This window comes from Ursus maritimus, unplaced genomic scaffold (genome assembly GCF_017311325.1).
Source record: "Ursus maritimus isolate PB19 unplaced genomic scaffold, ASM1731132v1 scaffold_17, whole genome shotgun sequence".
Classification (NCBI taxonomy): Eukaryota; Metazoa; Chordata; class Mammalia; order Carnivora; family Ursidae; genus Ursus; species Ursus maritimus.
The window spans coordinates 10,628,982-10,654,283 of record NW_024424119.1 but is presented as its reverse complement, the minus strand read 5'-3'; the positions used below and the strand labels follow the sequence as shown (position 1 = coordinate 10,654,283).

The window sequence follows — 25,302 nt, the reverse complement described above, 5'->3', positions numbered from 1 at the left end:
CTCCACCATTCTTTCTCTGGAATAATGACATCAATAGGTTTCTTCATTTTTTATGATATATATCAAATATGCAGTAGATACACAAAGAAAAATATAATGAACACCCACTCGAGTATCAACCATTCAACAAAGACACTGTATTGCCAACAGAGTTGAAGACTATGAACCTATCTCCTCTGACTCACGAGAAATAATCATTATCTGAACACCTTTGGTGTTTATCATTGCTTTACATTTCTTTATACGTTTAATACATATAGGTGTATTTCCAAAACAAACATATAGTGATTTTAAGACATTCCCTTTTCACATTTTAACATCACTGAAGTTGGGATGCATCTTCCATTCCTGGATACCATATAATTCCTGCTATTACTTAAAGAATATTTCTTTTTTAAGACTGCATATTGTTGATCACTGGTGCATACAAATATCATCTTAGCATATATTGACTTTATATCCAGCAATCTTGCTGAAATCTATTATTAATTTGTCTTGAGATTCTGTGCAGACAGCATAGTGTTTGAAACTAAGGATGCTTTTGCTTCTTCATTTCTAACACTTTTAACTTTCATTTCTTTTTCTTAGTGCTTGTGCCCTCTAGTACAATGTCTAAGACAAGCAATGATAGCAGACATAAATGTCTTTTTCCTGATGTTAAAAGGAACAGTTTTTACTTCCACCATTAAGTATGGCTGTTTTAGGTTTTTGGTACATACTTTTTTAACAGAATAAGAAAGTTATCTGCTGTATGTAGTTTACTAAGAGAATTTTATCAAGAACAGGTATTTAATTGTATCAAAATACCATCTTCAGGTTTTTCATTGTTGTAAAAATCACATAACACAAGATTTATCCTCTTAATCAATCTGTAAGCATATCGCATAGTATTTAACCATCCCTCTCAGCATGCTTTCACTGCATCCATACATTTTACATTGTGTTTTTGTTTCATTTGTCTCATGGTATTTTCTAATTTCCCTGGTGACTTCTTCTTTGACCCACTGGTTAAGAGTGTGTTGTTTAACTTCCATATATTTGTGGGTTTTACAGTTTTCCTTCTGCTATTGATTTCTAGTTTTAGTCCATTGTGGTCAGAAAAGATACTTTGTATGGTTTCAATTTTCTTGAATTTAAGACTCATTTTGTGGCATAACATGTGGTCTATTCCTGCAGAATGTTCCATGTGCACTAGAAAAGAATACTGTAGTTGGGTGGAGTGTTCTATATATGTCTGGCAGGTCCAATTAGTCTATAGTGTTCTTCAAGTTCTGTATTTCCTTATTAATCTTGTCTGGTTGTTCTATCCATTGTTAAAATGGAGTATTAATGTCTCCTACCTACTGTTATTATCTTCCTGTCTATTTCTCCCTTCAATTCTGTCAAAATTTGTTTAACATATTTAGAAGTGCTGATATTTGGTACAAAAATATTGAAAATTGTTGTATCTTCTTGGTGAACTTACCCTTTTATCATTATGTAATATCCTTGTCTCTTCTAAAAGTTTTTTTGTTTCAAGTCTATGTTGTCTGATACTAGCATAGCCACCATGGCTCCCTTTGGTTACTATTTGCATGGAGTATCTTCTCCACCCTTTCACTTTCATCCTATGTGTCTTTTTAAATCTAACATGAATCTCTTATAGACAGCATATAGTTGGATCTCATTTTCTAAAGTCTATTCCACTCCACTTTGTCTTTTGATTGGGGAGTAAATGTAAATCCAGGTAAATTTAAAATTGTTATTGATAGGGAAGGACTTGTAGCTCTTTTGTCCCTGTGCTTCTCCCTTGCTGTTTTCTTTTCTCTTTTCTTTTCTTTTTTGTATGTTAGCTTTTTGTAGTGACATGCCTTGATTTCTTTCCCATTTTGTTGTGTGTATCTTCTACAGGTAATTTCTTTGTGGCTACCATGGGGCTTATGTGAAACATCTTATAACAAAGATTCTGAGCTGATAACAACTTAACTTCAATAGCTTACTAAATCTTTGCATTTTTACTTCTCCCTCCCAAACATTTTATGTTATTGATGTCACAAATTACATATTTTTATGTCTGTCCATTAACATATTTTGAAGTTATTTTTTACACTTTTGTCTTTTAACTTCTATGTTAGCATTAAAAGTGATTCCCACACCATTATAGTTTCACAGTTCTCTGTATTTTATTGTATGTTTACTTCTACCGGTGAGTGTTATACTTTTGTATGTTCTCATGTTGTTTAGTGTCTTTTCGTTTCAACTTGAAAGACTCCGTTGAGCATTTCTCGTAAGGCAGTTCTAGTGGTGACGAATTCCCTCAGCTTTTGTTTATCTGGGAAAACCTTTATTTCTCCTTCACTTTTAAAGGACAGTTTTGTCACATGTATTATTCTTGGTTGGCAGTTTTTTCTTTAAAAAAGCATTCTGCCCCTTTCTCTCTCTCATTTCTCCTTCTGTGACTCCCACAGTGCATATATGGATCCCTCAATATGTCCTGTAAGTCCCTTCAGCTTTCTTTACTCTTTCTTCTTTTCTTCTTACTTCTCTGCCTGGATAATTTCAGATGACCTGGCTTCAAATTCACTGATTCTGTCTTCTGCTTGATCAAGTCTGATGTTGAATAATTCCAGTGAACTTTCAGTTCAGGTATTGCATTCTTCGGCTCCAAAATCTGTTTGTTTCTTCTTAATATTTTCTATCTCTTTATTGCAAAATTCTTATTTTGTTTATGCATCATTTTCTTGAGCTCGCTGAACATCGTTATGATGATTATTTTGAATTCTTTTCAGATCATTTATATACCTCTGTTTCTTTAGGGTCAATTTCTGAAAATTCATCTTATTCCTCTGACTGGGCCATTGTACCCTGCTTCTTTGTGTTCCTGGTAACTTTGTGTTGCTGTCCATGCACTTGAAGAAACATCCACCGCTCCAGTCTTTACAAACTGACTTCACATTGGGAAAAACCTTCACCATGATCAGCCCAGCTAGAGATTCTGGAGGCTTTCAAAACTCTTCTGTGGATGTGACTTGTCTGAGCTAGTGTGTGTAGATTTCTGATTAAAGAAATTTTCTGTTTGTTTGCTTCCCAGGAGCTCATAATCCCTTGCTCACTCTGGTGCTTATCTGCTATACTGGGGTCCTCAGAAGCAGCAACGTGCCATCCAGCTCTTTTGCAATTTCAGCAGCCCCCAGACATCTACTTAGAGTACGTCCAGTCCCACTGGTGCCCCAACCTGGGCAAGACAGAAACTAGTCCCTCAGGCAGCCCCTGAAGAGCTGGGACATTTTATACACACTCCATTCTTCTTCCTTCTGTGTTAGCCTCTGTCTGCTGCACCAAAGACCTTGTGGAGCAGCAGCATGCCATCCAACTCTTGTCTAGTTCTTAGTGGTCCCAGGCTTCTAGAGTATATGGGTCCTGTCTGAGGTTTAAGATGAGCAAGTAACAAGTCCCTTGGGCACTATCCCCCTTAAAAGCCACAACAGTGGATACCTGCTCCACCCTTCTCTCTCAGCTTCTGTCTGGTATGGCATGGGTCCTGAGCAACAGCAGCAGGCCATCCAGATCTTTTGGTTCTCAGTGGCCTCCAGGCATCTAAAGTATGGCAGGTCCCATCAGTGTTCTCAGACAGGTGAGAAAGAAGCCATTCCCACAGGCAGCACCCTAAAAGCCAGAATGTTGGACATAGGGTCCAATATACTCCTTCTCTCCTCAGGAAGGACAGAGAAACCAGGAGTTTCCTCTGGATCACAAGGCAGTGTAATAGGGGGAGGGACTAAGTTGAAAGAGTGCCACAAGCGACTTCAATATAGCTAGCTTCTCACTTACGAGGGGTGCCGTGCCTTTTCATTGGTTTCTGGATTTATAACAAAAGGAATTGGCCTGAGTATTTTTGTTGAATTGGTTTCTTTCTTGGAGGAAGGGTCTGGTGCTTCATTCCAGTTCTGCCATCTTGCTGATGTCGCTCTAGATTTTCTGCATCTTTAACACAGTTTCCCCCTTTCTTTGTTGTAGTAATGAATTATATGAATGATGAAACAACCTGTTTATTTCTAGAATTACCCTCACTTATTTATGATATTTATTTATCATACATTGATTTGATTTGCTAATAGTTTAGGAATATTCATCCATGTCCATAGCTAAGACGAGCCTTTAATTTTCCTTTTTTATATTTTCCTATCTTGTTGTGGTGGTACAGCTGTAGCACCCTCATAAAATGAGGCCGAATTTACTTCCCTTTTTTCTATTCTTTGGGAAAATGTGTATGCCTAGAACTTACATATAAAACTCAAATTTCAATCTCACAAACTGTTTATAATGTGGTATTACTTTTTTATTGATAGCTTTATTAAGGTATAATTTACATAGATGAAATTCATCCATTTTTGAAGTATTTGATTGAATGACTTTTAGTATATTTATAGATCTACACAATTATCACCAAACACTAATTTTAGAACACTTCCATCATACCAGAAAGAAACCTCATGCCCACTTACAGACACTCCTTTCCCAACTCCGTGCCTATACAATCTCTAATCTCCTTTTTGTCTCTATAGACTTTGCCTTTTCTGGACATTCCATATAAATGAAATATTACTGTATTTGATCTTCAGTGACTGACTTCTTCCACTGGGTATGTTTTCAAGGTTCATCCATGTTGTAGCTTGTGTCACTACTTCATTACTTTTTTATTGCCAAATGATTACCCATTGTGTTGGTGTTTGGGTTGTTTCTACTTTTGGGCTATTATGAATAATGTTGCTATGAACATTCATGTACAGTTTTTATGTGAACTCCTATTTCCAATTCCCTTTAGTATATACCTAAATGGAATTGCTGGATCATATGTTAAGTCTACATTTTGCCTTTTGAGGAAGTGACAAACTGTTTCCCAAAGTAATGCACCACTTTCCATTCCCACCAGCAATGTATGAAAGTTTTAATTCATCTATATTCCTATCAACACTTGCTATTGTTTGTCAATTTATTAGTATCAATGATCCAGCTTTCAGTTTTTTTTGATCTTGTCTACTGCACGTTTGCTTTCTACAATATTAAGTTTTGTCCTTATCTTAATATGTCCTTTTTTTCTATTTTCTTTGGGCTTATTTAATTGCTCATTCTTAAATTGAATGTAACCAATTACATTGGTAGCTCATTAATTTTTAACGTTTCTCTAGTCCTACTGTATTTAAAGGTATACATTCCCATCTGAGTACCATCTTATCTGCACCCTACAAGTTTTGATATTATTCAATTTGAAGTATTCTCTCATTTTTACTTTCTTCTTTGACTTATTAGTTATTTGGAAATGTCTCTATAAGTCTGCATCAGAATTTTCAAAGTTAAGCTTTTAAATTGATTTCTAATTTCATTTGTGTTAGACAATATTTTTAATATGACCCCAAATATTTAAAATCTGTGGAGAGCTTTTTTTGGCTTAATTATGTGAATATTTTTGATAAATATTTAGAGCAACATTTTTTATTGTTTTGTTCAAATAATGTATATGCTTAGTGACTGTCAACTCTATCTTAAAAGTAATAAAATTTGCAATTTTTGCATTACATATTTGGAGGCCAAGTTTTTAAATATTCATATTTATATATATTAAGTGCTTATATATTAGTTTATGTTTGTTCTCCTGTAAAGCAAAATTCCTTGAGATAACTCTAAAAAGTATGCACATTTAACTATATTCTCCAATTCCTCTCCTTCTCTTCCCATTTCTTAGTTCCTCTCATGGACTCATTCTACTCAGCAGCATTTGACATAGTTAGTCATTCACTAGTCCTTGAAGTACTTTCATCACTTGGCTTTTAGATACTCTGTCCTCTTGGTTTTCTTTCTACTTAATTGGCCTCTCCTCTTCTGGTTCTTCCCCGTCTGTGCAAACTCTAAAGGTTGGAGGGCCCTGGACTCAAACCTGGGACCTCTTCTCTTTTTTATTTATCTTCACTCCCTAAGTGATCCCATTCCAGCTTCACATTTTAAAATATGATCTAAATACTCATAACTTCAAACTGATACCTCTAGCCCTGGTCTCTCCTCTACATTTGACACTCAAATATCCTGCAGCTCACTTGATACCATCACTTCAGCGACAAAGTGCCATTGGTTACAGCGGTAAGCTGTCACTGATTTTAGCCCCCAGGGATTTACATCTTTTGTTGTTGTTGTATGTTCTACATATTTAAATGGTGTACATTTATATTTGTTATATTTTGTCCAACTTTCCTGGTATGTTTTTTCCTCCCATGATATTTATTATATAATATCATCACAAATATAGTCTATTATCAACTTTCTAGTCACTTTAATTAGAATATTGATAGATATCTTAAATACTTAACTTTCTGTTTTTTTACCTTCCCATGTATGATTGGTCATCAAACTCTGTGTGTTATACCATTGTAAAATCTCTGTTTGTTTTTTCTTTCTACTTCTATTGGTATTCTCTAGATATTTGTCATCTTTTGCTATGATATTTAAACAGCTTCTTATTTACTTGCTTCCATTTAATTTCTATTTTCTCAAAGTTTAGTCTCACACCTAACTGTACATCAGAACCACCTGAGAGCTTTTAAAAACTAGCAAGGTACAAGGATTACCACCAGATATTCAGATTTAACTGGCCTAGGGTAGGGCCTGGGCATAAGTATTTTTTAAAGCTGCCCAGGTGAGGAGAACATGCAGCTAGAGTTGAGAACCACAGCTATACCAGATTATTCACTAGTCTCAACAAACTGCTTTCTCACCTTGATGTCTTTTCAAGCTTTCCTTCTTCCAATGGCTTTGTTTCAAAATCAAACTAAACTATAAGTCTAAGCCCAAATACTACCTCCTCAAAAGCCTTACTAAATAATGACTATGATGAATGACTGTCTCTTTCCATCCACTACATATCCATGGCATATGTTTACACACACACACATTCACACATGATAGATAGACAGATAGATGGATGGATAGATATTACAATTTCTTTGTATCATGATATACATGTTCAACTCTCCTAGTAGTGCATTATATAGGGATCAAAGATAACATTTAATTCACTGTTGAATATCCTATTATTAGAGTGCTTTACCTGCTTTAGGTATATTAAACTAAAATAAATTGTAACAAATACACCTATCCATGTGCAAGCCAAAATTTTAGGCATTTAAAACCAAACTCTAAAACATATGAATAATTAAATATCACAATGATTCCACAGTGGGAAAAATGTTATAATTTGTCACTTCTAGGCACGTTGCTATTTTAACAAGACAGACTTAACTGAAAGTACATTGATGCAAAGACTAAAAGCACTACTAGGAATATAAGACTGTGCAATATACTATAACACTGGTTCATTATAAACAGAAAATAAATCTCCAACTGACGTTTTCACATGTATTCAGTTATTTTCTTATCTTATTATTTTCTGTGTAAGATCATAAGTGCATCTGAAAACAAGAGTATAAAAAGTATGATTTTACAGTACATAGTGTTCTGAGTGATAATAATAGTTCCCTACAAAGTCTAATATAAGACACAGACATTCTGTTAACAAATACCACTTGGTTCATCTAGAAGATAAGACATAGGAATAAGACAGTCACGTCCAATTCCACATGGATTCTCAGCTCAGATCCTGGTTTTTGCACAGTTTACCTTGCGAACATGATCCGAGTGACATTTCACAAATTCCTGGATAAATGTTGCTACACTCTGCTAGGAGAGAGACAGGCTGTGTCATGCACAGATCAATAATAGCACTGTGTTTCATCAGCTTCAAAATCAAAAGTGCTTCATCTGGCAAAAGCCATGGCCCTAGAGAATCTGACATATATAAACTGAATACCCTACAAGGAATGTGTACTACACAAGCTATTGGGGTAAGATAAAAGAAAACTCTGGAGATTAGCAATGAAGTACAATAAGAGAGTAGTTTTCTACTTCATTATTACTAGAGCTATGAACACAGACCACAAAGATGAAAATGAGGCTATTTAAAATTCTACAATTCCTGACAGGAAAAAAAAAAAAGTCTAGCACAATTTAACACCTCAGTCTTTTAAATAAGAGTTATATAAGTAAATATAAACGAAAGACAAGTGTAAGTTTAGGATGCAGTAGCAATCATATATATCTATACAAATGAACATGTTTTATGGAGATCCATAAAATACAGTCCTTTTAGAATTACAGGGTTTGCTAAAAGACTCTTCAGATTTAATAGTATCCTCCTCTAAGTTTATATGCTAGATTAACCTAAAAACCCAAGATATTTGTTGAATGGGTTTTGCTGTTGTTTTTAATTCAAGATTAGTCTTCTATTTGGGTTTTGATTAAATTAAGATTAATTGGTTAATGCAATTGGACAAGAGCTGAAACAAATTTGAAAATTCAAATCCTCAAAATGAACCTGCTTTAAGACTGCAGTTGCCAAAAAAGTTTCTGAGAACAAAATTTGCTGTTGCAAAATTTAACTATATCTGACTCAGAGGGCAGAGGAATCAAGACTTCACCAAGATATCTGAAGAGATAATGATGTTTAATCACAAAATAAATAGCAGTCTATATTTATGACATGTACATTGAAATATTACATGTAAGTTCTGAGATTACTTGGTAACACTCCGGGTGAGGAGTTATAGTAAAGGCAGATTAAAGGCTATAAAGCAGCAATGGTCTAGGGTGAAAGTCTGGTTCTCCAGCCCATATTTTGAAAAGCATCTCTTCTCTAACTTTTGGAAATACTGTCATGCCTCTGGGGATTGGTTAGTACTATTATTAATATAGAGAAATGGCATTTTGGGGGGAAAAAGGAGTATCCTTTCCCTTCAGAAAACATGTAGGGCCATTGCACAAATCAGGGTTCAGAAAATTAAATGCTTAAGAGTTACAAGAAAGTGAACACAAATAAGTGAGTTGGGCCTCATAGGACTTTTGATAAACAGAATGCCTCATTCTCCTTGAAAGCACCATAAGACTAACATTGCTGACTCTCATATCAAAATCGTAACTCCCAACACTTTCATGATACTATATAATCTATCAATTGATTAGTCAACTTTTTAGTCCTTTCCTTCAATGTTATCAATGCCTCACTTCCTCAATATAAATGAATATTCAGTCTTGACTTATCTGTTCTCCTAACTCTCAAATTTATTCTTTAGTTCCTAATCACAAAAGTCTGTAGGATACTTTCACTTATATGTCACATTACTACCCCAACTTAATAAATTACAACAGAATTCTTTTATTTTATGCTAAACTTAGAAAAGGAGAATGGCTCTGGGAAATGTTGCATACAAGAAGTGATATATGAACCAGACTTTAAGTGAGGTGCTAGATTTAGAATGATGTAAAGAAAAGAGGAAGGTACATGAAGTAGAACACAATTTTTTAATCTTGATAAGAATATGCGATATCATATCAGAGTCTTGGCAAAAACTAGTCATAAATCAATCTTCATTCTTTTATTGAGAATGTACTATGATCTTAAATAAGCAGGATTCTGCGAAAGTTATCAAAGATGTATAATATATACATTTTTGACTCTGAGGAGCAAATTAGTTGCTGGATCCAACAGAATTCACAAATAGCGAACTTTAAAACTATTAAATTTAAAGTTGTATAAAAAGTCAGCTTAGAAAAGTAGAAAGACGGGGCGCCTGAGTGGCACAGTGGTTGAGCATCTGCCTTCGGCTCAGGGTGTGATCCTGGCGTTATGGGATTGAGCCCCACATCAGGCTCCTCCACTATGAGCCTGCTTCTTCCTCTCCCACTCCCCCTGCTTGTGTTCCCTCTCTCGCTGGCTGTCTCTCTCTGTCAAATAAATAAATAAAATCTTTAAAAAAAAAAAAAAAAGAAAAGAAAAGTAGAAAGACTATGGAGTTAAGATCAAGAGATAGACGTAGGTTGCAATCCTAGAATGCCAGCCAACTCAGCTTGATCTTAAGCAATTCACTCCAATTCTTTAAGTATTAATTGCACTACATATAATATAATATAATATAATATAATATAATATAATATAATATAATATAATATCACTATCCTCCTTACAGGTTGACATAATGAATCAAGAGATAAAAATCAACTAATGCATCCTTCGCATCAACAACTTCAAAAATAAAAATCACATGATCACATCACTAGATGCAGAAAATCATCTGACAAATTCAACACATATTTACAGTAAGAACTCTCAGTAAATTAGGAATATAGGTGAGCATCCTCAACTTCATAAAGAATATCTACAAAAGCCCTATAAGTAACATCACACTTAATGATGAGAAACTTGAACCTTTTCCACTAAGATCAGGTGCAGGGCAAGAGGTCTCCTCTCACCCTCGCTTTTTGTCATACTGGAAGTCCTACCTAAGGCAGCAAGAGAAGAAAATGAAGTGAAAGGTATCCATAACTGGAGGGAAGAAATAAAACTGTTCACAGATATGACTGTCAATGAAGAAAATCCAAAAGAATAAACAAAAAAACTCCTGGACCAAAAAAGTGATTATGCACACAGTTGATGGATAAAAGGTTAATAAATGAAAGTCAATCCCTTTCCTATATATCAGCAGTGAACAAGTAGAATTGAAAAGCAAAACATCCCATGTACATTAGCATACTTAAAAAGTAAATACTTTGATATATAGCTAACAAAATATGGACAATGTCTATATAAGAAAGACTAAAATAGTTTGAGAAATGCAATCAAAGAAGAACTAAATAAATGGAGATATTCCATGTTCATGGAAAGGAAGATACAATATTGTCAAGATGTTAGTTCTTTCCAATTGGTTCTACAGATTCACTGAAATCTCATCAAAATCCCAGCATGTGAATACTGAAAAACTGATTCTAAAGTTTATATGAAGAGGCAAAAGACCCAGATTAGTCAACACAGTATTGAAGGAAAACAACAAAGTTAGAAGACTTAACACTACCTGATTTCAAGACTTACTGTAAAGTTACAGTAATCAAAACATGTGGTATTGGTAAAAGAATAAATATAAATAGGTCAATGGAACAGAATAGACAGCCCAGAAATAGACCCACATAAATAGAGTCAACTGATCTTTGACAAAAAAGCAAAGGCAATACGATGGAGAGAAGATAGCCTTTCCAATAAATTGTGCTAGGATATTTGGACATCTACAAGCAAAAAAAAAAAAAAAAAAATGAATCTAGACACAGACTTTATTCCCTCACAAAAATTAATTGAAATGGATCACAGACCGAAGTGTAAAATGTAAAGCTAAAAAATTTCTAGAAGATAAAATAGGAGAACCTTTAAGTGATCTTGGGTATGGTGATCGCTTTTTAGATACACTAAAAGCATGATCCATGAAAAAAATAATTGATAAGCTGAACTTCATTAGGATTCAAAACTTCTGCTCTACAAAGTCCAGTGTTGAGAGAATGAGAAGGCACATTCTGCTATAGACTGGAAGAAAATATTTACAAAAGACATATCTGATAAAGGACTTTTTCCAAAATACACAAAGAACTCCTAAAACTCAGTAAGAAAACAAAGAACCCAATTAAAAAGTGGGCAGGAGACCCAAACAGACATCTTACCGAAGATAAACATGGCAAACAAGCATATAAAAAGATGGTCCACATCATATGTCATCAGGGAAATGCAAATTAAAACCACCATGAAATACCACTACACATTTTCAGAATGGCTAAAATCCACAACACTGTCAACATCAAATTCTAGTGAGAATGTGGAGCAATGGGAATCTCATTCATTGCTGCTGGGAATCAAAATGGTACAGTATTTTGGAAGACAGCTTGGCAGTTTCTTACAAAACTAAACATATTTTTACCATATGACCTAGAAATCATGCTTCTTGGTATTTGCCCAAAGGCATGGAAAACCCATGTGCATGTAAGACCCTTTATTGGGATGTTTATAACAGCTTTATTCATAATTGCCAAAGCATGGAAGCAGTCAAGATGTCCTTCAGTAGGTGAGTGGATACATAAACTGTGGTACATCCAGACAATGGAATATTATTCAGTGCTAAAAAGAAATAAGCCTTTGAACCATGAAAAAACAGGGAGGAAACTTAGGTGAATATTATCAAGGGAAAGAAGCCAGTCTGAAAACTCTGTACTGCATGATTCCAACTATATGACATTCTGCAAAAGGGAAAGCTATGGAGACAGTAAAAAAAAAGAAAAAAAAAAAATCTGCAGTTGCCAGGGATTGGAGTGGGTGGGGAGGATAAATAGGCAAAACATAGAGGACTTTTAGGGCAGTGAAAACAAATACATGAATAGTATGTGTCATTATGCATTTGTCCAAACCCAAAGATTGTACAATAGCAAGAGTGAACTATAAGGTAAACTATGCAGTTTGGGTAATTATGATGTATCAATGTAGGTTTGTCGATTGTAATAAATATACCTTTCTGGTGGGGATACTAACAATAAGGGAGTCTATGCATGTGTGGAAGCACGGGATATATGAGAAATCTCAGCACCTTCTTTTCAATTTTGCTGTGAACTTAAAACTACTCCTCCCAAAATAAAATTTTAATAAAAGAACATACAATTTCATTGCTCTCAAGATCTACCTTCCACAAAACAATAGAACACAGTTCAGCGGAGTTCTTTGACACTCTGCAACAAGGATTGCCTTCCCCCTAGTTTCTAAAAACAAGTTCCTCATGTCCATCTGAACCCTCTATAGAATACCCTTAATGTCTGTGTTTCTAGTATGTACCACAAAACTCTTGTAGCATGTACCCCTTACACAGTTCCAAAGGTGCTTCCACATTTTTAGGTATTAGTCACAATAGCACTCAACTGCTAGTACCAAAATCTCCATTGCTCTGCTTGGGTTGCTATAACAACAACAAACCCCCCGTAGACTGAGGGCTTAAACAACAGACATTTAATATCTTACAGTTCTGGAGGCTGGAAGCAAGAAATCAGAATGCCAGCATGGTCAGGTTCTAGTGAGAGCTGTCTTCCAAAGGTCACTAAACCCACCATGAGGGCCCTTCCCTCATGACCTCAACCAAATGTAATTACCTCACAAAGGTTCCCATTCCCCAAAACCATAACATTAGGAGTTAGGGCTTCAACATATGAATTTTGGGGGAACACACTTCAATCACAGTGATAATAAACCTCCTGAAATCCATTTTGTTAAACAAATAAGGAAGGGAAATTAATAAAATAACTCATCTATTCATATATGAATAAATGGTACAGATTCTAATTTCTTTAAACACATATTACTTCAGGGGAAGCCTTATTAGAAATAAATTTCACAGTATGTAAAATTCCACAAAAATTTATGTTTGATATCTACCAGCTGATATCTTACATATAATTATGTAATACCTAATGCAAAACATTCACAAGATTTTTTAAAAGGTGTTTTTATAGCTAAAGCTGCATTTTCTTTTATTATATGGATTCTGGTAGTTTGCTTCTATGAGTTAATTCTGTTTAAATCTACATGATGACACATATGTGGCTATAAGGAGTTTCCACAGTCATAATACAATTAAGTAATGTTACTAGAACAAAAGAAGATGACATTTACATTTTGCTGTTCTTAAGATTTGGGACTCATTTTTCACAGTTTTCAGTGTGAATTATTAGTAAGTCTCTTGAGTCAAGGAACTGAGTGTTCAAACTGCAAAAGCTAGTCAATATTATAAGCTTTAACATATCTATTCCTTGATGTTCACTTTTATAATAGAGAACTGAATGTGTTAGAAAAAGAAAACATGTTTAGATTCAAAGTTAATTTTAAGAAAATTCACCTTAAATGCATTTTACTTTGTTGAATTTAATAATAATTGAAGTGCTTTGTCTAATAGTAGGTTCTCTATACATCTAAAAATGTTATATAGCTATTATACTTTACCATAATATATTTTTAAAGATTTTATTTATTTATTTTGAGAGAGAGAGAGTGAGCAAGCAGGAGGAAAGGAAGGGGCAGAGGAGACAGAGAATCCCAAACAGGCTCCACACCCAGCATGGAGCCCAATGTGGGGCTCCATCTCACAACGCTGAGATCATGACCTGATCTGAAATCAAGAGTCAGACACTTAACCAACTAGAGCCACACAAGCACCCCTTCCATAATATATATTATGTAAACAATTATGTTGGCAGTAGGTTTTACTAATTTGAATAGAGAATTTATTAATTATTCTGTCAACCATGAATACATTATCAATAAAAGTCATGCAATACTATTATTTGTTGGTATATTTTCCCATTTAAAACCAACATTTAAAAAAGTTTTACTGAGATATAATCCACATACCACACTATTGATTCAAAGTATAAATTTTCAATGCCTTTTAGTATATTCACAGATATGCCCAACCATCATTGCAGTGAATTTTAGAATATTATCAACATTTTAAGCAGAAACCCACACACTTTAGCAACCACTACCATGTTCTTCTTTTCCCCCAGCCCAGAGCAAACACTAATCTACCTCTGTCTCTATAGATTTGCCTATTCTAGATATTTCATATATATATGGAATCACATAATATGTGCTCTTTTCTGACTTGCTTCTTTCACTAAATATAATATTTTTAAGTTTCATCCATGTTGTAACATGTATCAATACTTCATTACTTCTGGTGGTTTAATAATATTCCACTGTATACATATACCACATTTATCCTTCCACCAATAAATGGACATTTTGGTTATTTCTACCTTCTGGTTATTATCAATTATGCTGCCATGAACAATACTGCCTTAATATTTACTATCATGTTGCACAGAACCTTACAGTAAGACAGAGGCAAGTGCCTAGGCTTTCTCATTTCTTTCCTGAGTATTCACAAAGTTTTGTGAAAGCATGTGTCCTCCAGATTCCCAGGAATATGTCAGAGGCTTTCAAAACTTTTATAGACATCTCATTCCCCAACTTTTCCTTTTACGCTATTTGGTTAATACATTGTTTGACCTAAACTAGAATCTATCACCTCAGGCAACCTGAAGTTAAAACACTTGCCTGTAATTGTTTTGACAATCCCATCCACCTATCTCACCTGCCACAAAGCCTGCTCACAGTGATTGAGATCAGAGTCATCTTTTCAACTGGGGTCTTCAAGGAAAGCATCAGACACGTCAAATGATGACAACTGTTTGGGAATCAGGCTTTATAGGAGTTATAGTTCCATTCAGCTTCTTCTGGTAGTTGCCAGGCTGCATGGGGAACATGGACCATCTTTATCCCTAGGCTACTGCAGAGCTGGGATTGTGGAGAATGGGACCAAGGCAAATTATGCCATGAAGTTTCCTATTCTTTAGACTCAGCTGTTTTTCTTGAATAATATACACTAGATTGTTGCAAGTCTCTGGTTAATTTCCAGAATTTCCTAGAGGAATTATGAGTGTTCCTCAATGTACATAGAGAACCTCAAAAATGTTTTATAGTTTTCATGGAAAATGCTTTTATTTGATCTTCAATCTTTTTAAAGATAGGAGTTTATGGTTTAGAAAACTTGTAACCCCTTGATCCACCAATTGTCTTAGAATTATTACATTGATCCTTTCTCAGGAGATTAGGTTCTGTACAAAGTGTTATGAAGATGTTGATTCCCAATAATATTTGCTTGTTTCTTCATTTCTTTATGGAGGAAAAAAATCTTCAAAATCCTTATGCTAATAGTGATATATGCTACGACATGGATGAACTTCTAAACATTATGTAAAGAGAAAGAAGCCAGACACAAATGCCACATATTGTAAAATTCCATCTATATGAAATGTCTGGATAGGCAAATCTTGAAAGGGAGCAGATTCTGTCACCCCAAATTATGTCTCTTTGACATAAGGGTTATTTTGAGCTAAAGGCAACCAAATCCCAGCAGATTCAAGAAAAGCTCTTTACCCATTCCCTTCAATTGCCTAAATTTACATTGGAAAGCAACCCTGTACCAGGAAGAGAGGTATTACCAGAAGTACCTTTTTAACTAAGAAATTATTCTTTTAAAGATTTTATTTATTTATTTTAGAAAAAGAGAGACCAGAAGGAGGGGCAGAGGGAGAGAATCTCAAGCAGACTCTGTGTTGAGTGTGTGGAACCTGATGTGGGGCTCAATCTCATGACCCTAAGACCATGACCTGAGCCAAAACCAAGAGTTGGACACAACCAGCTGAGCCATCCAAGCACCCTCCTTTTTACCAAAGAACTTTATCTGCATAACAGAACCAAGTTTGTTTTCCAAATAACTCCTCTAGCTTTCCTATGAAAGGCCTTCCTCCCTTTGTACCCCAGACCTCCACCCCTTTCCTTAGCTCAGGATGTTATATAAGCTTCAATTATCTAGATGCTTTTTGGGTCTCATATTTTTACGGGTCTCTAATACATATGAAATTAAATTTGTTTTTCTCCTGTTAATCTGTCTTATGACAATTTAATTATTCGACAAGCCAAATAACCTATAAGGGAAGCAGGATAAATTTTTCTGCCCCTAGAATCTATATAGAGCGTAGATTAGTAGTTGCCTAGAGCTGGCAGAGATGGGGGAAGGATGATTGATAAAGGGTACAGGGTCCCTTTATGAAGTTATGAAAATGTTCTAAAGTTGACTTTGGTGATAGCCGCCCAATTGTGTCTATATTGTGACAGCCACTGAATTAAATAAGAGAATTGTATGGTATGTGAATTATATCTCATTAAAGCTATTACAAAAAAATTAATAGTGGGTGATTTAAATATTTCACTCTCAATAACTGATAGAGCTAGATGGAAAATCAGCAAAAATATGGAAGAGTTGAACATCATTATTAACCAACTAGACTCAACAGATTATATAGAACATTCACTCCAACAACAGCAGAGTACACATTCTTCTCAAGTGCACATGGAATATTCTGTAGTACCTACTATCTATTAGGCCAGAAAACAAGTCTTAATAAATTTTTAAAATCCGGATCATAGAAAGTAAGTTTCAGAGTACGTTTGGAACATGGATCAGATTTGGTTATAAGGCTACTTCGGGAATGAAGCCAGAACACAGTTCTTAGTATAATTAGCATAACAGTAATCCTTTATAATTAAAACATTTACTGGGTATTGCTTGAATCAAAGCACTAGATAATAGAAGTAGAGAATTTAAGCACAATTTAAAATTATGTATGATAGTGATTTAAAAATTATTTTCTAAAATGATGAATTCTTCTGTGTAAGACAAATTTCAAAAAATCATTTTTTACACAAGCAAATACATTTAAGAATGAAGACTTAAGGAACAATCTTTTCATTTGCCTTAAGATTAAATTATGATAACCAGCAATGTTATAATGTGTCTAAAAACTGTTGCAGAAAACTCAATTCACCTGAGTTTAACAAAAGCATAGATAAGTTACAGGAACACATTAAAATAGATATTTATGTTAAAATCTTCGCACGTTATACTAGTATTTGCAAAGAGGAACAGAGGTAATTACTATTTAATAATTTGACTTATAATGAGAAATTCAAAGTTTTAGACATGGGCAAATGGGCAACCTAAATGCATTTATGAAGCCTGTTCTCAAAATCCAAGTTATAACACAATAAAGAACACAAATATGAACCAAACAAAACATGTAAAACAAAATATCCACCCTTATAATACAGTCTATTATAATTAATTTTTAAAGGGCTTTACCTTTATTGTCTGTCTGCTTGTCTGATATCGTTGATCAGATACTTGCTGTTGCTGAAGGAGTTTTTCATTGATTTCTTTATATTCTTTGACAGACGATTCTGCTATTTTTTTGGCATTCTGAAGTACACTGTTTTGTTGTTGTAAAGATACAATACGTTCTCGTAATAAAATGATATTGCTACTTGATTTCTGCGCAGTTATATTTTTCCACTTTTCTCTGTTAACTATAAAGATGATGTTCATAATATTTTTTTTAAAAAACAGTAAATTAAAAAGACATTGTTAATTTCAAGTACATTCTTACCTCTGGTAGGAACCGTTGTATGTGAACTCTTTTGTATGTTACCATTCTTCTTATGAAAAGTTGGTTTTTTGGCATTCTTGTAATGGAAATAATTCTAAATTTGAATGTTTTATAAAAATTAGATTATTACTCAATAAAGACTTCAAGTGAATGAACATAATAAATAATATTCTTTACCTAAAAATATATTTATCTATGCAGACTAAAAATTTTTAAATAAAATTCTATAACTGATACCAAGAACTCATAAATGAACATAATATGTGCATTAAAATTGAACTAGAAAAAAAAGAAGTTGAGCTAGTAGGCACAACATACAAATACAAAATCAACCCAGAAGTGGTACAAATTTAACCTATGGACAGTTTAAAAATCTGGGAGGAAATATAATAAAAGCAATAAAAATATTACCAATTCAGTATATATACTGAAATTACAAATTTCCAATTTGTGATTTAATTTAAATCACAAATTACCAATTCAGTATGTGTGTGTGTGTGTGTGTGGGTGTACATGTGTGTATATATATATGTGTATATATATATATACATATATATATATATGTTTATATATATACTGAAATATACTGAAAATATATAAAACATTATATGGTTTCAATAAGTCCTGATATTCAATATATCCTTGTGTAAATGGACTATCTATCATATCCCAGAATGGAATGCTGACTGTGACAAATAAATCTGTTTTTTTCTTTTATCTTTGATTCCCTTTACTCATTTCTTCAAACCCCTCCCCCCCTTTTAAAGTTGGTGAAATATTTTGGAACAAAAGTCATGGCTTCATTTTATTTAGCTTCAGTGTATTAGAATGTTGTGAAGAAAACATACAGCTTCAAGGAAAGTTACTTTATACCATCAACATTATTTTAGCTTTGTCAGAAGGGTTTAATCAGTCTACATGCAACAGATAATAGTATTTGAGAAAGGAACCTAGTTTCCCAGAAAAAAAAAATATGGCTCTATATATCATTATTCAAATGATATGTGTTCTCCGGAAAAAAAAATCCATACATACAGGAAAGAAAAAAGAAAAAATAAGTGACCAGAAAGCCTACTGTCTAGAAATAATCATGGTCAAAATTTTAGGATATTTTCATCTAGATTATTCTGGAGGATGAACAAAAATGGCATTATACTATTCATATTATATTGAATCTTCTTTTTATTTTTACTATATCAGAAACATAAGATAGTACTTTGATATTATAAAACAGATTAAAAAAATTTTTTTTCTTTCCTTTGCCCCAGGAATTTCAGACTTGTAATTAGAGATGCCAGCAGATTAAAAAATAAAAGAGTTTGCCCAAAGTAAAAATTTAAATAGGAACATGTTTTCAAAATATTATAAATCATAATACTAAAATATGAGGTCTTATTTAAGAATTTATTGGCTAAAAAACAGGAATGCTATCAATCTAGAAAATGAATTCTTTTTAAAAAGGAATTTTTTTTTCAAAGATCCCAATTTTGGAATAAATAATTATAATAAAAACCGAAGGAAAAATAAATTTGATCCAGTGTTACTTTGGCAATGAGCCACATATTTTATTTAAGATAGGGATTTCCTTTAAGCCAAATACTTTTCCTTTAAACTTACTTCATTCTCAAAATATTTCTGAAATACCTCATTTGAAATTCTTTAGAACCAGTATATAAGATATATTTTTAAAAAATGTTTCATTGCTTTATGAAGATTCAAGTGCCAGTCATGTACTAAGCATTAAAAAAAAATGTCCCAAACAAAACTACCAAATTACCATTATTAGTCACCAAACTTGGTGTCAAATTAACTGGACCTAAAATAAGAAAGAATGGGCTTCCATTTCCAGGATTATTTCTGACTAGATATTCAGAAAAATTCTTTTTTTTTTTTTTAAGATTTTATGTATTTAGAGAGAGAGAGAGAGCATGCACACAAGGGGGGAGAGGGGCAGAGGAAGAGAGAGAGTCTTAAGCAGACTCCAAGCTGAGCATGGAGCCTGACGCAGGGCTTGATCTCACCATTGTGAGATTATAACTTGAGTTAAAACCAACAGTCTGACACTCAACTGACTGAGCCACTAAGATGCCCTCATAGAAATTCAGGAAAATCTTAAACACTGATATCAGCACACTTAAAGTATTTTTTTAACATGGCAAAATGTTAAAGGAATTCTGATGCCACAAATGAGGTAGAAGCAGGAAGCCAGAGACAGACGTGACTGACAAAGTGGCCAGCAAAATACAGGACAATTGATAATCTCCTCTGAACTTGATATTCCATGTCCACAGCAACACAGAACATAAAAGGCATGGAAAGATGGCCTAGGCCGCCAACTCAAGATGAGAAATTTGAGGTTACAAATCTAGGATATAGTGTGTCAACAGTTTGTCTCTCTCTCTCTCTCTCTCTTTTTTTTTTTTTTTTTTGCTGAGTAGTATTACATGGAATGGATGTATCACAGTTTAACCATTCAGCTATTGAAGGAAATTTTGGTTGTTGCCAGTTGTCAGATATTAGACATAAAGTTGTTATGACCATTCATATACAGGTTTTTTTGGTAAACATAAATTTCCATTTCTCTGGGATAAGTGTCCAAGAGGCAAATAGTTGGATTGTATGATAAATGTATGATTAGTTCCTTTTTTTTTTTTAAGATTTTATTTATTTATTTGTCAGAGAGAGAGACACACAGCACAAGCAGGTTGAATGCCAGGCAAAGGGAGAAGCAGGCTCCCTGTGGAGCAAGGAGCCTGATGCAGGACATGATCCCAGGACCCCAGGATCATGACCTGAGCAATGGCAGATGCTTAACTGAGTCACCCACATGTCCCTTTTTTTTTTTTTTTAAGAGTTTATTTATTTATTTGTCAGAGACAGAGAGAAAACAAGCAGTGGGGAGGGGCAGAGGCAGAGAGAAGAAGACTCCATGCTGAGCACAAAGCCCAACCTGGGCCTCGATGCCAGGACCCTGGGATCATGACCTGAACAGAAAGTAGATCACTGACTGAGCCACCCAGCCACCCCTTCCTTTTTTTTTTTTTTTTTTTTTAAAGAAACTGCCAACTGTTTCCCAGAGTGCTGTACCACAGTATATTCACACTAGCATTATATGTGAGATCCAGTCTCCCTGCATTCTTGTTAGCATTTGGTATTGCCACTATTTTTAGTTTTACCTATTCCAAAAGATGTGTATCTCATCAGAATCTTAACCTTCATTTCCCTAATGGTTAGTGATGTTAGACATCTTTGTGTGTGTTTATTTGCCTTCCATTTATCCTTCTCAGTGAAATGTCTGTTCATGTTTTTTACTCCATTTTCTAACTAGATTATTTGAATTTCTATTGTTGAGCTTTGACAAAATCTTTATATATTCAAAATATGAGTCCTTTGTCACATAAATGGTTTGTAATACTTCCTCCCGTCTATAGCGTATCTTTTTTTTTAAATATTTTTTTTATTATATTATGTTAGTCACCATACAGTACATCCCTGGTTTTTGATGTAAAGTTCGATGATTCATTAGTTGCGTATAACACCCAGTGCACCATGCAACACTTCCCCGTATCACTACCCATCACCAGCCTATCCCATTCCCCCACCCCCATCCTCTCCGAAGCCCTCAGTTTGTTTCTCAGAGTCCATAGTCTCTCATATAGCATATCTTTTTATCCTCAAAAGAGGGCCTTTCACAGACTGAAATTTCTTAATTTTAATTAAGTCTAATTTATTGATATTTTCTTTTAGGGATCCATGCTCTTGGTGACATACCTAAAAAGGATTCATCAAGCCCTAAGTCCGGAAAATTTCCCCTTACTTTTCCTTCTATAAATTTTATGATTTAATGTTTTACATTTATATCAGTGATCTATTTCAAGTTAATTTTTGCATAGGGTGGGAGGTTTAGGTATAAGTTCTTTTTTTTTTTTTTGTCTAGGGCTATTCAATTGCTCCAGCACTGTTTGTGGAAAAGACCATTCTTCCTCTATGAATTGCTTTCGTATCTCTGTCAAAAATTACTTCTTCATACTTGTGGATACATTCTAGATTCTGTATTCCATTATGAGAAAATAAACCTTTCTTCCCCTCTTTTATTTTTATTTTTTATTTTTTTAAAGATGTTGACAGAGAGACAGCCAGCGACAGAGGGAGCACAAGCAGGGGGAGTGGGAGAGGAAGAGGCAGGCTCCCAGCAGAGCAGTGAGCCCGATGCGGGGCTCAATCCCAGGACCCCGGGATCACAACCAGAGCCGAAGGCAGACACTTAACGACTGAGCCACCCAGGCGCCCCCTTTCTTCCCCTCTTCGTAGGTGTTTGGTGTCATCAGTCTCGAAATCAAACTGAGTAGAGGGAATTGATGCCACAATCCCCACAAATACTTATTTTTTTAAATTAAAATTTCCATTTGGTTCTTTTTTATATCTTCTATTTCTTTGCTGAGACTTTCCATTTCATTCTTGAGATGTTCTAGCTTTTCATTTATTTGAAATCTGTTCGTAACAGCTTGTTGAAGCAATTTTATGATGGTTTCCTTAAAATGCCTGTCATGGGGTGCCTGGGTGGCACAGTCTGTTAAGCATTCAGCTCTTGGTTTCAGCTCAGGTCATGAGATCAAGCCCTGCATCAGGTTCCAGGCTCAGTGTAGAGTCTGCTTGAGATTCTCTCTCCTTCTCCCTCTGCCCTTCCAGCTAGTGCTTTCTCTCTCAAATAAGTAAATAAATCTTTAAAAAATAAAATAAAATGCTTGTCATGTAGTTCCAACATCTGTGTCATCTTGTTATTGGCTTCTGTTGATCATCTTTTCATTCAAATTGAGGTTTTCCTGATTTCTCGGTATAATGAGTAATTTTCCATTGTATCCTGGACATTTTGGGCATTATAATTCAAGACTCTGGATCTTATTTATATCTTCTATTTTGGCAGGCTTCCTCTGATAGCACATTGGTGGAGCAAGAGAGCACCGTCTCTTTCCGATTGGGGATGCAAGTCCAGTTTCTGCTGACACCATGGTTGGGGAGGGACACCTCATTACTGTTTGGTAGAGGTGAAAGTTCAGGCTCCTCGAAGGCCTCTGCTGATGCCATCCTGCCTGGGAGATGGAGCATGGCCTTGTTTCCATTCCTCACTTAGTTCTACTGACACAGTGAGGTAGGGGGGGAGTGAGATGCTTTACAGATATGGGAGGTGATGAAAATCCCCATCTCTGCACATGGCCTTTGAAATCACCCTGTTAGGAAGGGAGGGTCATTTCTTTACTGATGGATGAAAATGGATGTCTCACTCCCTCTGTGACTTCTGATGACATGGATGGAAGGGAATCATTACCACTGGCTCCTCACTTTGTTTTTCTAACACTACCCTGATGGGAGGAGGAGAGGTACGGGGTGACTCCTTAGAGCCAGGTGAGAGTAAAAGTCTAAGGTTCCCCACTAGGTTTTTACCAATGTGGGTAGAGGTAGGTTTGCAATTTTTTTTTTGTGGTATTTGGGTAGAGTAGGGTGATTATTGTATAAAAATTTTCTATCTCGCTGGGCTGCCCCTTTCTTGGTCATTTAACTAGACAGAGCAGGGTTTTATTGAGGCATTTCATCATTTGACCAATTGGTGTTTCCAGGTGACAGGTTTCTTCAACATCCAGGCCAGGATATATGAGGCAAAATGAAAACCCAGAAAACTCACCAATCATATTGCTTCTTGAGTCTTGTGATTCCTAGGTGGTCTCTCTTATCTCTATTCTTCAGAGTCTTCTTATTGTTTTATTTTTACTTTATATTCTTAACAGTCCCTATCAAAATCCCAAATGATTTTTTACTGAACTTGAGAAGCTGATTCTAAATTCATTTTGAAGAGCAAAGCATCAAAAATACTGAAGAGGCTCGAAGAACAAGATGGAGAACTTGCTCTATTATCAATCCAGATGATTATAAAATAATAGTAATGAGACAGCATGATATAAATAAATATACTGATAAAAGAGAAGAAAAGCCTAGCAACATACCCACATGTATATGTAAATTTGATTTAGAACAAAGGTGGCACTGCTAAACATAGTGGGGTAACTGTGGAACTTCATCCCTATCTTACATTACATGCATATCAATGCCAGACATAGACATGAAAATCAAAATGGTAAATCAGATAATACAGGAAAAGATAACAAGGAAGATAGTATAAGAAAATTTCTAAGTTGGAACAGGTAAAAATTTTTATATAGAACACAAAAAGTGCTATTCATACAGGAAAGAAAAATTGATGTGACCACATTAGAATTAAGATATTCTGTTTCTCAAAATATTCCATTAGGAAGAGCAAAAAAGCAGGGAGTAGGGCAAGATAGCTATAATATATATAACGAAAGACTCATTTACAGAATATATATAGGAATTCCTACTAATGAATAAGAAAAATTCAGACAAGTCATTTGTAAAATGGGCAGACTTGAAGAGGCAATTTTCTAAAGAAATCCAAATGGCCAGCAACTATGCGAAAGTACTCAACACCTTATTAGTAAGAACAGAAACATAAATTAAACCCACAACAATATACCTCAACATATATACAAAACTGACTGAAATGGGAAAGACTAATATACCAAGTGCTGATAAGGAACAGTAAAAATTTTCATAGTCTACTGGTAGGTGCAACAAATTGGTACAACACTTTGGAAAACAGCATTATCAACTAAAATCTTATCATCTATGGTGCAGTAATTCCACTCTTAGTATTTAATTACAGAAATGCCCATGCTTGTGCAATAGAAGACATGTACAAAAATATTCATTGCATTTGTAAAAAATCCAGAATGAAGCAACCCAAAATTCAGCAGTAGAATGGATAAATTATGGCATATTCAGGCAATAAAACACTAAAGACAGTAACGAAAATGAATGAACTCCACATATTATTGAACAAAAGAAGCCAGACACAAAAGAGGACATACTGTATAGTTCCATAAAACTCAAAAACAGGCAAAATTAACCATAATGTTAACAGAGATAACATTATAAGGAAAAGGAACAGTGATTAATTTAAATTAATGATAATCTTTTGGGTTAATGAGTTTTAATATTTTCCAAACACAACTACTAAAATTTAGTCAACATTTAGTTTCTGACTGCCAACAATGTACATAGATCTATTCAAAGTAGTTTATACCGTATTCTCTTATTATATGAAGGGAATTATGACTTACTTGTATTTACAAACTCATTGTTGCACACAAGTGACTGTAAGTAAGCAAAATTACCAACCAAATAATATGTGGCAAAATAGGAGATTTCTATAAAATCTATCGATCAATCAGTAGGCACTTGGCATATAACTAACTCTTCAGCTGAACTTTATTCTGGAAGTAA

General features: G+C 34.5%; 1 protein-coding gene across 3 annotated transcripts in view; it reads right to left on the bottom strand.

The window, feature by feature from the left end:
* CNTLN (centlein) overlaps nt 1-25,302 on the bottom strand; it is a 285,688-nt gene that overhangs the window by 52,893 nt on the left and 207,493 nt on the right. For all 3 annotated transcript variants that reach the window (XM_040631462.1, XM_040631460.1, XM_040631461.1), the window contains exons 17-18: nt 17,947-18,040; nt 17,643-17,866 (exon numbers count right to left, since the gene is read on the bottom strand). In XM_040631462.1, coding sequence (XP_040487396.1) covers nt 17,643-17,866; nt 17,947-18,040 — 318 coding nt within the window. The remainder of the gene's footprint in view (nt 1-17,642; nt 17,867-17,946; nt 18,041-25,302) is intronic.